Below are 15,488 nucleotides of genomic sequence, written 5' to 3' on the forward strand. Positions count from 1 at the left end.
GCGCGCAGGTAGGATTAGCCGTCGTAACGGCTGAGCAGGTAGCTGCGAGACCCCGTAGCGGACGGGCGTGCATGTATGTCTTCCAGCTAAGCCAGGAGCCGCAGTTGGCGCGCTGCCTGTGCAAGTTGTAAGGTTTAATGTAATAAACAATTACACCAGACAACTTGTTGCGTTCAGTTATTGTGAGTGGAAACAAGGGGAGGACAGTGAGTCCTCTCGCACTATACACTCATACTCCAATGTGCCACCACGGGAAGAAGAGCCCGCGCGCACACTGTTTTCTTTACTTATTTATATAATGTCACTTGTTCGGCAATGGCAGTAATTTTTATTAGATGCAAACGTATTTCTCTTTTTCACGGAACCTTTCCTCATTATTGGACTTCATGTTATCCTTTTTTGTACTGCCATCAGGTATAGTAATGCCAAAATATACTGACGGAAAAAAATCGCAGTACCAAATAATAATGTAGAATGATGAAATTTCGAGATTATATTTGTTTAGGTAACATATTTAAGTGATTATCACTGGAGGATCACAGGCTAATGTAAACACAGAGTAAGCCATTAGAAATGTGGTATGCTAGTACATTACTAACCAGTGTAGCCGCCAGAATTTTGAATGCAAGCATGCAAACGTGCATCCATTTTGCTGTACAGGTGCCGGATGTCAGTTTGTGGGATAGAGTTCCATGCCTGGTCGGTCAGTATAGAGACGGTTAATGCTGTTTTTGGATGACGCTGGAGTTGTTTCCCGATAAAGTCCCATACGTGCTCGATTAGAGACAGATCTGGTCACTGAACAAGCCAAGGGAACATATCGTCACTCTGCAGAACATTTTGGGTTACAACAGCGGTATGTGGGTGAGCGCTGTCACGTCGGAAAACACGCCCTAGAATGCCGTTCATAAATTTGCAGGCGTGGTGTGTGGGGTAACCACGAGACGGTTCCTGCTGCCACACGAAATCGCATCCCAGACTATAAATCCAGGTGAAGATCCAGTATGTCTAGCACACAGATATGTTGGTTGCAGTTCCTCAAATGGCCTCCTAACCAACGCACGGACATCACTGGCACCCACGAAGAAACAGTTTTCATCAAAAAACGCAACAGACCTCCACCATGCCCCCCAAGCAGCACTCGCTTACGGGGTGTGGATCCATCTGTTCGCCATCTTCAGGAAATGCTGCTTCTGCTGATGAGTCCCGCTGAGAACTGACGCCAGGTTGCAAATCGACATCCTATATAGGCCACCGTTCAGTACAAGGCGCATGCACCGCCCATCACGGTTGCTGTCCTCGAAGACAGGGAGGTGGCGCCGCCCTTAGTGGAACACTGGTGGCAACGATATATCGCACTCAGAGCCGCGCCAAAGAACGTTCAATTTCGATGCGAGATAATACAGGATTCCATGTCTTGCTAAGAGGAAACCCATTGTCTCTGTTGATTAAATTATCAGCCAACCTAATTTCAATCGATTAAGGCCCATGACAAGATGGCGGTGCGCCAGGCGGCGGCCATGTTGGCCAAAGACCTTGAGCGCCACATATAAAATACTCCAAGTCAGAGACATTATGTGCAGTTCAAGGTCATGTGCTGCCTAGCGCGAAACCAAGTCCGCACTACTTGTATGATATTTGTTAATATTTTTTTAAGGAGATAAGGAACTTTATTGTCTTTAATACAACATACAGTCACCATTGACCTTTATTTTACAATTGCCATTTCCAACTTTGGCCCATATAAACAGGTACTCATCAGCATTCAACTTTTTCTTTGTTCTGGTAGACAAAACAAAAGGCATACTAGGAACCAATGTACCATAAGGCTGTTTAGCTAACAGTCCTGTAGTCTCAGCAATACTCCAAGTCTTCCAAGTAATAATATTGGCATCTGGAAATGCTTCAAGGCCACCATAATCTGGGTGGTTTCCCCACACAACAGCCAGTGTCAGCCATGTACTGCCTCCAAACGCTGATTACACATCACAAGTGAAGTTCAGAAGAAGTCCACAAAACACATTGGGACCTCCAATTAATTGCTGTTTATTAAACTGTCCAGCCAAGTCAATATCAATTGCTTTTAAACTCCGATACACAGGTACACTGCGCCGCCAGCGACGACGGTAGCCTAGACGTCGCAGAGGCATTACTGAGGCACATTAACACACAGGGAAAAATCTGGAAATGTTGGCAAGTACCACAGTTTCATCAAATTTCATACTCTGTCCCTCATTTAAGCAGTGTTCTGCTACTGCCGATTTTTCCAGCTGTTGTAGCCTCATATGACAGCAATGTTTCACACACCTGTCATGCACTGTGCGAATCAAATGGCCAATGTAAGCTTTCCCACATTGACACGGAATTTTGTACACACCGAGTTTCCTAAGCCCCAAATCATCTTTCACAGAGCCAAGCAGTGCCCTAACCTTAGAAGGTGGACGGAACACACTCTTAATGTTAAAATTCCTTAAAATTCGTCCTATCTTAAACGATAAGCCTCCAGCATAAGGAAGAAAGGCCATCGAGCTATGTTCCTCTTCATACACCTCTGGAGATGGTCCAAACTCCACCAGTGTTCCACTAAGGTCGGCGTCACCTCCCTGTCTTGGAGGGCAGCAACCGTGATGGGTGGCGCATGCGCCGTGTACTGAACGGTGGCCTATATAGGACGTCGATTTGCTGCCTGCCGTCAGTTCTCAGCGAGACTCATCAGCAGAAGCAGCATTTCCTGAAGATGGCGACCAGTTAGATCGCCGAAATATCGAGTCAAGTTGATTTTAGGATCCAGCAGCAAATCCAAAGAGACTTTCAAGACTTATTACGCCGGAAAAAGCCTACGTAATCACATCACCTTACCACGTCTTGTTCCAAAGATAACTAACGCTAACGATGGTTACAGCTTGAATTTGAAACCAATCTGATTTGCATACTCATATTGGCGCTACTAGGGCCACTCTTATGCGACTAGTGTGAAATATTGCGATACTTCATCTTTCAGATTTAGGAACAATACTAAAAACTTTCGTTTGCATTGCACAACTCTTTCTTGGTGCTGCGATTTTTTTGCGTCATTTACTGACCCGAATGTATCAGGATTACGTAACTCATTCTGACTGAAACCCACTGGCCTTGTTGTGCTTGTGTCCAGCTTCCAGTTCCTTTCGACAGGTTCTCGTCGGCTGCGAGATGGTGCCGCGCTGGTGGGCGGGCGACGCCTCGCAGCCGCGCCGCTACCTGCAGCTGAACGTGGGCCTGCTGTGCGCCGTGGGCCTGCAGCCGCTGGGCGGCGGCCGGCGCTGGCTCGCGCCGCTGCTCTGGGCCGCCCTGGCCGCGCACAACGCCGCGCAGTTGGCACACCTGTACGCCAGCTGGGGCGACATGGCGGCCATCGCCAGCGCCGTGCCCTTGGCCAGCCTCATCTTCGGCGGCGTCTTCCGCGTCACGCTCTACATGGCGCTCCGCGACAAGTTCGCCAGCAACGTCTCGCAGGTTCGAAAGCGGCTCTTTCCTTCCTTTCAAATAAAGGGGTAGTGTTACCGTCCACTCTTGATGAACCATCTGAGCACATGGGTAAATTGGGACACATACGATGTGGGGCAGAGAATAAAAGTTAATAAAAGATAAACTACAAATCAGAAGACGTTTATTTATTACGTCAATAGAGTTGGAAGGCTAATTTTATTAAGTTTTGAACATCAAATCGTGACACCCGTCACTGTCAATGGACGGCTGCAGCCAGTTTCTAAGGTTCCGCAGCGCTCTATGCAGCATCTGTTGTGGAATATATTTCAAGGCATATAGCATCCTGCAAGGCTCCTAGGGTCCTTGCGTGGTGTTTATAAACGTCAGCTTCGAGATAACTCCAAAGGAGGAAGCTGTACGGTCTTAAATCAGGCGAGCGTGCAGACCATGGAATGTCGCCGTACCGCGAGATCAAACGAAGGCAACGATTTCCCTCAAAACATTCGTCGATTGTCAAGCAATGGGGGCCGTGGGACTATCCTCCTGAAACAAATGGAGTGTCGTGTGCTTTTGTGCAGTTGTGCTCGAAAAAGGTTTTGGATAGTGTTCACATATCGTTCACTATTAACGGTAACAGCATGGTTGTTCTCCTTTAAAAAAGAGAAAAAGAGAAAGAAAAAAAAAGTGATTTCTTCAGCACTAACTGCACACCGAAGGCCGGCCGGGGTGGCCCGGCGGTTCTAGGCACTTCAGTCTGGAACCGCGCGACCGCTACGGTGGCAGGTTCGACTCCTGCCTCGGGCATGGATGTGTGTGATATCCTTCGGTTAGTTAGTTTTAAGTAGTTCTAAGTTCTAGGGGACTGATGAGCTCAGAAGTTAAGTTCCATAGTGCTCAGAGCCATTTTGCACTCCGAACTGAGACCTTAACACTGTGAAGAGATATCTCACGAAAGTCCTCAGGATTCACACAACTCCGTTAACGGATATTGAAACAAAATGTGTGCGTCTTGAGGAACGTTTCCCATCAAATTTTCACAGACTTGTTATCGATTTTGCCGGTCCCGTTGTGACACTTCTTTAGCGATACCCATTTTATGCGGATGAAATTGAAGATATTCGAGGAGAAACCGAGGCAGAATACGGCTACACAGTGCAAGCGACGAGCCATGCTCGTGAGCAAAATTTTTAGGGGACCGCAACATCGACATTACACGCTCACTGTTCTCAGGAGTTGTAACGGCCCTCTGTGCTCCAGCTCTCGTTATCATAACACTGCCACATCGAAGAAAGTTTTCCGCTCATAACACAATCTATGTACGATCGGAAACATTGTTTTGATTGGGGATTTGATATCGAGTGTGGATAGATCTATGTACTGCAACTACACTCCTGGAAATGGAAAAAAGAACACATTGACACCGGTGTGTCAGACCCACCATACTTGCTCCGGACACTGCGAGAGGGCTGTACAAGCAATGATCACAAGCACGGCACAGCGGACACACCAGGAACTGCGGTGTTGGCCGTCGAATGGCGCTAGCTGCGCAGCATTTGTGCACCGCCGCCGTCAGTGTCAGCCAGTTTGCCGTGGCATACGGAGCTCCATCGCAGTCTTTAACACTGGTAGCATGCCGCGACAGCGTGGACGTGAACCGTATGTGCAGTTGACGGACTTTGAGCGAGGGCGTATAGTGAGCATGCGGGAGGCCGGGTGGACGTACCGCCGAATTGCTCAACACGTGGGGCGTGAGGTCTCCACAGTACATCGATGTTGTCGCCAGTGGTCGGCGGAAGGTGCACGTGCCCGTCGACCTGGGACCGGACCGCAGCGACGCACGGATGCACGCCAAGACCGTAGGATCCTACGCAGTGCCGTAGGGGACCGCACCGCCACTTCCCAGCAAATTAGGGACACTGTTGCTCCTGGGGTATCGGCGAGGACCATTCGCAACCGTCTCCATGAAGCTGGGCTACGGTCCCGCACACCGTTAGGCCGTCTTCCGCTCACGCCCCAACATCGTGCAGCCCGCCTCCAGTGGTGTCGCGACAGGCGTGAATGGAGGGACGAATGGAGACGTGTCGTCTTCAGCGATGAGAGTCGCTTCTGCCTTGGTGCCAATGATGGTCGTATGCGTGTTTGGCGCCGTGCAGGTGAGCGCCACAATCAGGACTGCATACGACCGAGGCACACAGGGCCAACACCCGGCATCATGGTGTGGGGAGCGATCTCCTACACTGGCCGTACACCACTGGTGATCGTCGAGGGGACACTGAATAGTGCACGGTACATCCAAACCGTCATCGAACCCATCGTTCTACCATTCCTAGACCGGCAAGGGAACTTGCTGTTCCAACAGGACAATGCACGTCCGCATGTATCCCGTGCCACCCAACGTGCTCTAGAAGGTGTAAGTCAACTACCCTGGCCAGCAAGATCTCCGGATCTGTCCCCCATTGAGCATGTTTGGGACTAGATGAAGCGTCGTCTCACGCGGTCTGCACGTCCAGCACGAACGCTGGTCCAACAGAGGCGCCAGGTGGAAATGGCATGGCAAGCCGTTCCACAGGACTACATCCAGCATCTCTACGATCGTCTCCATGGGAGAATAGCAGCCTGCATTGCTGCGAAATTGCTGGGACAATGAATTCACGGTGTTCTTATTTCAATTTCCAGGAGTGTATAAACAGGGTCCAGGGGAAACAGATTTCGATAGCAAAAGCACTTTCTTCGTTCGACCAAGCCATGTTTGCAACTAACAGGGGTACCAACGTAAACGTCCACTGCCATTGTGATCTTGTGATCTTGGAGCCCGTGCCCCACTTCCATTGCGCCATTCGCAGTACCAACTTAAAGTTAGGGACAATTCTCTGCCACACCCTGCTCACATTTGTTCATGAGTATCTCCAGGGTTTCAGGGGATTACTGCGCGAAAACTAAAGGACGTAGAGAAGAATGACGATGGATACGGCATCTCTCCAACTTTCTAACTGACACTGCAGGTACTCAGAATCGGCACCATTTGTGATGCGGCAAACGCCAGTATGTATGTCCAGCCCTTTAAAGTCACTGACGCTAATAGCCTGGGAAGGCGTGACAGCAACCCACTTTCTAAATCTGGTTACTCCTAGCCTATCTGCAGGACGCTGGTGTTTTCTAATCCGACGCAATAACATGAAGTGAATAATGTGTCTAGATGATGTGACATGCCAGTTCTGTACTGCAACCATGCGATGGTGCTTATTAGGAATCGAAACTTGGACAGGCGCTCTTTCCACTGAGTGTCGTATTTCTCTATCTTATAATTTTCTAACAGTCGTCTTCTGAAATGTTGGAGGTACTTCTGAATAACCCTGTACTTCTCACAGAGGTGAGCATCTTCAATTCTTGGGTGTCCCACCATCTAGTTTTAAGTACGGTAAAAAGCCAGGTAAGTGCGATTAGCACTAACGTTCCAAGGATTCCGTATAAACTTATTTATACATGTATGTTGCTCAGTCATACCAAAATTCGAGAATATCGACGATTTTACCTGTTACCAATATCAATACTTCTATTTTTTCATATATTTTATTAACTTTGGAGATACATTGACTTGCTTGGCTAATTGGCAATTGCAGATACGTTGATTTCATTTGCTCTCGTCCCTGTTGCGATTGTGAACCCCCATCACTATTGAGGTGAGTGAGAAGCGGTGCTAGTTAGTTACCTGTTTATATGTCTCTCCTCAGGAACGACACTAATTAAACAGTGCGCAACGGAGTTAATAGACGCTAATTTTCGGCACAGCAATACATCATTTGGTGAGGGTAATCACTTCTACATCTAAATCTACATGGATACTCTGCAAATCACATTCAAGTAGTTTCCTCAATTATGCACAGAGATGACTGACTATGAAACGAATGTCAAAGTTGCGATAAATTCCTGAGTTTATCAGCACAATTTGAAGCTGCTAACTAGCGAGTGGCAGTCCTCGAAGTTAAGCCATGGTCTTGTTTTAGCACTTACACAATATTAACTTACCATACATGTGACTGTTGCGGAGTTAGAGATTGTCTTATTTGGCTTGTTAGTAACCATGCACCATCATTTTCTTTTTTGGTGACGCAGTGACTTACATTTACGTACATGCATCATGTCGTGCAATTCATGCCTAAAACAGTTGTGCAATTCATGCCTTGAACTATGTCAATTATCGTTAATCTAGTCAAGTACAAGAGTAGGGAACCTTGATCGTATCATTTGCACTATTTACTATGCGTCTTTCTCTCTTTGCTCCTCTCATCTCATGCATCGTCCCTTTCTAATCAGTCGTACGACCTTTCCATAGGTTATTATAGTCCCATGAAGCGTTCTCTCATATTTACGGCCTTACTTTCATCTGCATGTCAGTCGAATCTGTGGACACCATTATCCAAAATAAAAAAAAAAGAAGAAAGAAAACGTACACATTTTCATGGTGTGATCATTGTTATCTATACATGTGTAACGAAATATTTACATACCCTCAGACTCAATTAAGATTTCATAATTTGTCCATGCGGTTATGTGATAGTGTTTCGTGCTTCGTTACAATGATTTTGAATGCCTTCTTGCTGTTTCCTTTTCGAACTTTTCGTTGCTCCACACTTTCAGAGTTCGCGTCAGTGCTTTCCACACAGTGCACCCCATATACAAGAGAAAGGGGTCCCGCAGGGCTCTGTCCTGAGTGTCCCACTCTTTGTAATTGTCGTTAATGGCCTCGCATTAGCCGTAGGGTCGTAAGTTTCTTCCCTCCTATATGCTGACGATTTTTGGATTTCCTTCTGCTTCTCTTCTATCGTGGCTGAACGCCGGCTGCAGGGAGCTATACGGAAGGTGCAGTTGGAGGTCCTCACTCACGGCTTTCTGTTCGGCCGCCAAAACTTGCGTCATGCACTTCTGTTGTCGTTGTACTGTCCATCCTCATCCAGGACTTTACCTCGATGACCAACTACTACATGTAGTGGAGACTTACCGCTTTTGGGGACTAGTATCAGATGCCTGCTTAACTTGGCTTCCCCATCTTCGTCAGCTTAAAGACAAGTGCTGGATGCACCTTAATATTATTCGATGCCTGAGCTACACTGACTGGGGTGCTGATCGTCCTACACTGCTGCAGATGTACAAAGCCCTTGTACAGTCCCATATTGACTGTGGGAGCCTGGTGGATGGTTTAGCATCGCCCTCCTCACTGCGTCTGCTGGACACGATCCACCACTGTTGAGTTCTACTCTAGACAGGAGCCTTCTGAATGAGTCCCGCAAACAGCAGGCGTTCCTCCATTGTGGCTCCGATGGCAACTATTGCTTGCAAATTATACCGCCCGTATTCGTAGTTCACCTCACCATCCAACTTACCATCTCCTTTTTCCTAACACGGCGATCCATCTCCCGCAACGGCTGGCCAGCACTGGGAATCCCCTCACCGTCCATCTACATCTACATCTACATCTACATCTATACTCCGCGAGCCACCTTACGGTGTGTGGCGGAGGGTACTTATTGTACCACTATCTGATCCCCCCTTCCCTGTTCCATTCACGAATTGTGCGTGGGAAGAACGACTGCTTGTAAGTCTCCGTATTTGCTCTAATTTCTCGGATCTTTTCGTTGTGATCATTACGCGAGATATATGTGGGCGGTAGTAATATGTTGCCCATCTCTTCCCGGAATGTGCTCTCTCGTAATTTCGATAATAAACCTCTCCGTATTGCGTAACGCCTTTCTTGAAGTGTCCGCCACTGGAGCTTGTTCAGCATCTCCGTAACGCTCTCGCGCTGACTAAATGTCCCCATGACGAATCGCGCTGCTTTTCGCTGGATCATGTCTATCTCTTCTATTAATCCAACCTGGTAAGGGTCACATACTGATGAGCAATACTCAAGAATCGGACGAACAAGCGTTTTGTAAGCTACTTCTTTCGTCGATGAGTCACATTTTCTTAGAATTCTTCCTATGAATCTCAACCTGGCGCCTGCTTTTCCCACTATTTGTTTTATGTGATCATTCCACTTCAGATCGCTCCGGATAGTAACTCCTAAGTATTTTACGGTCGTTACCGCTTCCAATGATTTACCACCTATGGCATAATCGTACTGGAATGGATTTCTGCCCCTATGTATGCGCATTATATTACATTTATCTACGTTTAGGGAAAGCTGCCAGCTGTCGCACCATGCATTAATCCTCTGCAGGTCTTCCTGGAGTACGTACGAGTCTTCTGATGTTGCTACTTTCTTGTAGACAACCGTGTCATCTGCAAATAGCCTCACGGAGCTACCGATGTTGTCAACTAAGTCATTTATGTATATTGTAAACAATAAAGGTCCTATCACGCTTCCTTGCGGTACTCCCGAAATTACCTCTACATCTGCAGATTTTGAACCGTTAAGAATGACATGTTGTGTTCTTTCTTCTAGGAAATCCTGAATCCAATCACAAACCTGGTCCGATATTCCGTAAGCTCGTATTTTTTTCACTAAACGTAAGTGCGGAACCGTATCAAATGCCTTCCTGAAGTCCAGGAATACGGCATCAATCTGCTCGCCAGTGTCTACGGCACTGTGAATTTCTTGGGCAAATAGGGCGAGCTGAGTTTCACATGATCTCTGTTTGCGGAATCCATGTTGGTTATGATGAAGGAGATTTGTATTATCTAAGAACGTCATTATACGAGAACACAAAACATGTTCCATTATTCTACAACAGATTGACGTAAGCGAAATAGGCCTATAATTATTCGCATCTGATTTATGACCCTTCTTGAAAATGGGAACGACCTGCGCTTTCTTCCAGTCGCTAGGTACTTTACGTTCTTCCAGCGATCTACGATAAATTGCTGATAGAAAGGGGGCAAGTTCTTTAGCATAATCACTGTAGAATCTTAAGGGTATCTCGTCTGGTCCGGATGCTTTTCCGCTACTAAGTGATAGCAGTTGTTTTTCAATTCCGATATCGTTTATTTCAATATTTTCCATTTTGGCGTCCGTGCGACGGCTGAAGTCAGGGACCGTGTTACGATTTTCCGCAGTGAAACAGTTTCGGAACACTGAATTCAGTATTTCTGCCTTTCTTCGGTCGTCCTCTGTTTCGGTGCCATCGTGGTCAACGAGTGACTGAATAGGGGATTTAGATCCGCTTACCGATTTTACATATGACCAAAACTTTTTAGGGTTCTTGTTTAGATTGTTTGCCAATGTTTTATGTTTGAATTCGTTGAATGCTTCTCTCATTGCTCTCTTTACGCTCTTTTTCGCTTCGTTCAGCTTTTCCTTATCAGCTATGATTCGACTACTCTTAAACCTATGATGAAGCTTTCTTTCTTTCCGTAGTACCTTTCGTACATGATTGTTATACCACGGTGGATCTTTCCCCTCGCTTTGGACCTTAGTCGGTACGAACTTATCTAAGGCGTACTGGACGATGTTTCTGAATTTTTTCCATTTTTGTTCCACATCCTCTTCCTCAGAAATGAACGTTTGATGGTGGTCACTCCATGTCCAGTCGCTTCTCAGTAAACTCGACGCTTTCCCTCAACCACCTTTGGTGTGTGTCCACTCCCATACACCTTCATGGTCCATATTCGGCCACGGCTTCGGCTGGACCTATCGCAAGGCCCAAAAGGCTCCGTTCCACATGAGACCCTTCGCAGGCAATTTCTATCTCTTCTCAGCGAGTTCCAGGACGCAGTCTACACCAATGAATGAATCGTCGAGAGTCTTGTTGGCTTCGCTTATGCTCACGTTGGACGTACTGAACAGCACTCCTTGCTGGATGGCTGCACTGTTTTCAATGCACAGTTGGTAGCCATTTATCGCGCCTTTCAGCATATCCAGTCCTGCACCGGTGAGTCCTTTATCATCTGTAGTGGCTCCTTAAGCAGCCTACAAGCTTTCGACCAGTGACTCCCTCGACATCCTTTGGTAATGACCATCCATGAGTCTCTCTATGCCCTCGAGAGCAGTGGACGTTCATTGACCTTCATTTGGACCCCAGGACATGTCAGGATACCGGGAAATGAACTTTCTCACTGCCTGGCCAAACAGGGTACCAGTAAACCTACTCTGCAGATTGGCCTACTGGAGACCGATTTGCGATTGGTCTTCCACTGCAAAGCTTTTGCGATTTGGTTGCTGAATGGTGCACCTTCAGTACACCAAATAAACTCCGTGTTATCAAGGAGGTAATAAATGTGTGGCGGTCATCCATGCGAGCCACTCACAGGGAATCCGTTGCCCTTTTCCAGTTTCACATCAACCATACGTGGCTAACACATGGTCACCTCCTCCATCGTGAGGACCCACGTCGGTGTCACTGTGTCTCCCCAACGACTGTCTTCCACCTCTTGTACTGCCCAGTTTTCTTCCCAACACCCTACCTGTGGTGTTAGGCGACAATGCCTCAACAGCAGATTTAGTTTTATGTTTTATTCGAGATGAGGGTTTTTATCATACCATCTAAGGGTGGGCGTCTGGTCTTCTCTCTGAGGTCTCCACCCTCCCTCTGGTTTAACTCTCTGTCATCCTTTCTTTGCTTTTTTTTTGCCTTGTTGTTCATCTCGTCATTTTGGGCTGGATATTTTAGTGTGTTGCAGAGTGGCTGGCTCACCATCTTTTATTCTTGTAGTCAGCCACCCCAAACCATCTGCTCTATAGTTTTGATACCTTCCTCTGCTTTTCCTTGTGGTGTGCGTTTTCCATCTTTCTCTTTCGTTTCTTTCGGTGTGGTTCCCCATTCCTTTTATCCCCTTTTACCTTCCCAAATTAAATTTGGCTGTTCTTTTACCTTGAGCCTTGTTTGCGTCAGGGAAAAGGGAGTGATGACCCTGTAGTTTGGTCCCTATATATTCCAGACCAACCAACCAGCCAATCGGCATCAGCAAAATTTGGTTTTACAAACTTGTAATGGAATCGGTACACCTGGAGTTTGGAGAGGTGAAAAACACATTTACCGATATAGAAAGGTTTCGTGAACCCCACTGAAACCGTAGCCATAGCCACTAGTCTGACATTGAAGACTGTGGTCTGCTTAAAACTTGGCCTGGTGATGTAATCTCTTGCACCATAAAACCCACCCCAATGGTAAACTAAATGAATATCGTGACTTTTTCTAGCATTATCCACGATTTTACTGAAAACTGAATTGCTCATTAATTTATAAAAACCTTTTTCAAAATCGCATGTCACAAGACCTCTCTGTTGAGTGTATAAATCAGTATGCTTGTTCACCCAGGGACGCTGCTTAAAAGAAATGGCAGAGGTGATGTTAAGAAGTTGCATCCCCAACCTGAGACACTACTGGAGGTTTCTATAGTGTATAAAGTATCTCTTCTTATTCCCCAACATTGTCAGCAGCTTGGGGAAGAAAAAAAAATTTCGGGACTAAGAGCTCCAGACACTATGGCAGGTCACTGTATGTGTCATGCAAATTGGTGAGATATTCTAGGTCTGCCCCCAAGAATATCTTCTACCAGCATCAACAGCACATTGAAGAACTCATCCTTGAGTTGGACGATTTCATATTTGGACAGCCATCAGAATCTTCCAAACAACAGAGATTTTTTCATGCCTGCCCATAGAGAGTCATTACAAGACTCAAATCGTCAGACGGCCAGTACTCCTCCTCACTAAAATGCAGGCTCTTCGCCTTAATGTACCTGTGGACATAATGGCGAAGTCCCCCACAAATCCTGCGTTTGAAAAAAGCAACACATCAACATCAGTCAACAGTTTGAGGTTGATACATATCTTTTTCAACACTGTGTTCCACAAAATCCCCATCTCACTGTAATGAAGACTGGATCCAGAGTGCATGTCTCCAGGCATACACTAGAGAATTTGTCGAAAACGTCCATGAGCAAGTGCATAGCTGTCTCCACATACAGTTTAGCACAAACCTCTATATCAGAGATGTTGAATTCCTTCCAAATATTCACAACATGCCTATACACTACACCCATTATGGCAGTGCTGTGAGTTTGCTGGTGAATGTGTTTATATTGGCCGATGTGGATTCATGGATGGAGAGCCATCGAGCCAAGATATTCATATGGAAATACCCTGTTCTGTGGTACAATCTGGAGCATTGCATCATCAGGAAATGCCGCTCAAGTGATACGGATATTCTCCTGATGCGTTATCTCAGCAGTTTTCTGAAAAGGTGTCTGCATAAATGGTATCGAGTGCAGTGGTATTCTTAGCGTCATTCATTGGAAGGATGAAATATATTTTTCTAGATTATCAGGTATAACATTGACCTTATCATTCTCCAGCCCAAAAGCACCAAAGTGCTCAACCAGAAAGTGAGCATCATACCTATTCAAGTTATGGAAGAAGATGGGTATGTGTCCAGACAGTTGTATTTCAGGTTGCAAGCATTGTGAGCTGCACTGTGGAACTCCATTGTTGGATGACAGTGATCTCCACGTCGATTCTACGCTTTTCTGTCCAAAGGCAGGTCACAAATATGACACTTAACTGCTTGCTGGTATAAGGCATCATTCTCCTGCGAGTTGTCCATTGGGATGTTTCTACTATGAAGGCAATCAACATCCGATTCAAGATTTTCGAACCCAGAGTGCAACTATCTCGCAGGATCATCCCCAATATGGAAATAAAATTTGTTGCAACTGGAATCAAATGAGCATACAACCTGATATGCTGCATTCTGTGAAAGTGTTACGAGAGGCATTGGGATCACCTTCACAATGTGCCATATGTTATAGTAAACACCCAAAGTCAGTGTATAGAACAAAGGAAAATCGTTCCTGGTGGTAGGCATTTTGCACTTTAAGAACTTTTTATCCTCAGTGAGAATTTCCACAAGGACCAGTTCCTGGTTCAAATACTCAATTAAATGCCCTTCCAAATGCTCATACTTAGTAGAAGAGTGGAGCCATCTGCCGCAAAAGTGACTTGTCCCTTATTTTTCGACATTTGGGCATGTTTTTCATCCAGAAGTAGTATTGCTTTTGGAGAATAACACTAGACCTATAAGTTTAGTATGCTGAGCAGCTGCTCGGGGAAACTGAAGGGGTGCAACTACTTATGAGTACCATTAATGTATAAATCGTATTAGTCACATCTCATGGCTTGCTTTTTTTTTTCACTTACATGCAGACTGTAAACAACATATAAGTCAGGTTCTACCTCTGGAATTTTGGTAGGTCTGGGATAGTGACGAGAAATGCGATACCTTTCACGTTATGATGCCCATAGACATTGGGTGTTTCATATGTATCTGAACAACATGTATATTTTGTGTAATTTCTATTGCAAGCCAGAACGGACCAGATGAAGCTGTATTCATTCCACTCATCTAGATTCTGGACTTAATGCATACCATTTTAGCGGCAATATCACCTGGAAGAGGATTGAGCTGTTAACTGGATCAAAAAGGTATGTGTGCACATCAAGGTGGAGCATGCAACTGAGAGCCTTAGCAGAGCCTCTCGCCTTCATACTGGAAAAATATTTCAGTATGGCACTTTTGGTGAAAGTTCCGTACCGTTCTGCAATTCACATACCCTGCAACATCTTACCATCCTTCCAGCAAAAGACTATGCTCAAACCTGCAACATCATTGCTGCCTTCCTTAGGGGCGTGCATAAGCTCAGAGAAAACTCCCTTTTCAAGACTACTTGACAGAAAGGAAGGAAGTTAGACAGATCTCGAAATTCATCATCAACATTATCAATGCGTGAATGTAAGATGATATCTGTGAAAGCACTGCTCTGCTACCATTAGGCTGGGAGCGGTGGCCTGATGGCCACAGATCTGATGTCGCAGCCATTGATCGTACTGCTTTGCCACCACTAGGCTGAGGTGACGCGGATGTCGATGGCCGCATCAATGAAATGTCTGGCAGCAGTGTTGTGAACCCACTCGTAGAAGCTTCTAATACTCTTTCTGCAACAGAAGAAGAAGTGAAACTAATTATTATCGCACACAGACACAAGCAAAAGACATGTACATCCACAAATAATAATTAATTTCTGATACA

General features: G+C 45.9%; 1 protein-coding gene across 1 annotated transcript in view; it reads left to right on the top strand.

Moving 5' to 3' along the window:
* Positions 1-3,189: 3,189 nt before the first annotated feature.
* The window catches only part of LOC126150946 (odorant receptor 13a-like), a 199,007-nt gene continuing 186,708 nt past the window's right edge, over positions 3,190-15,488 (top strand). The window contains exon 1 of the mRNA XM_049915909.1: positions 3,190-3,492. Within this exon, the coding sequence (XP_049771866.1) occupies positions 3,190-3,492 (303 nt within the window). The remainder of the gene's footprint in view (positions 3,493-15,488) is intronic.

Source organism: Schistocerca cancellata, chromosome 2 (assembly GCF_023864275.1).
Source record: "Schistocerca cancellata isolate TAMUIC-IGC-003103 chromosome 2, iqSchCanc2.1, whole genome shotgun sequence".
NCBI lineage: Eukaryota > Metazoa > Arthropoda > Insecta > Orthoptera > Acrididae > Schistocerca > Schistocerca cancellata.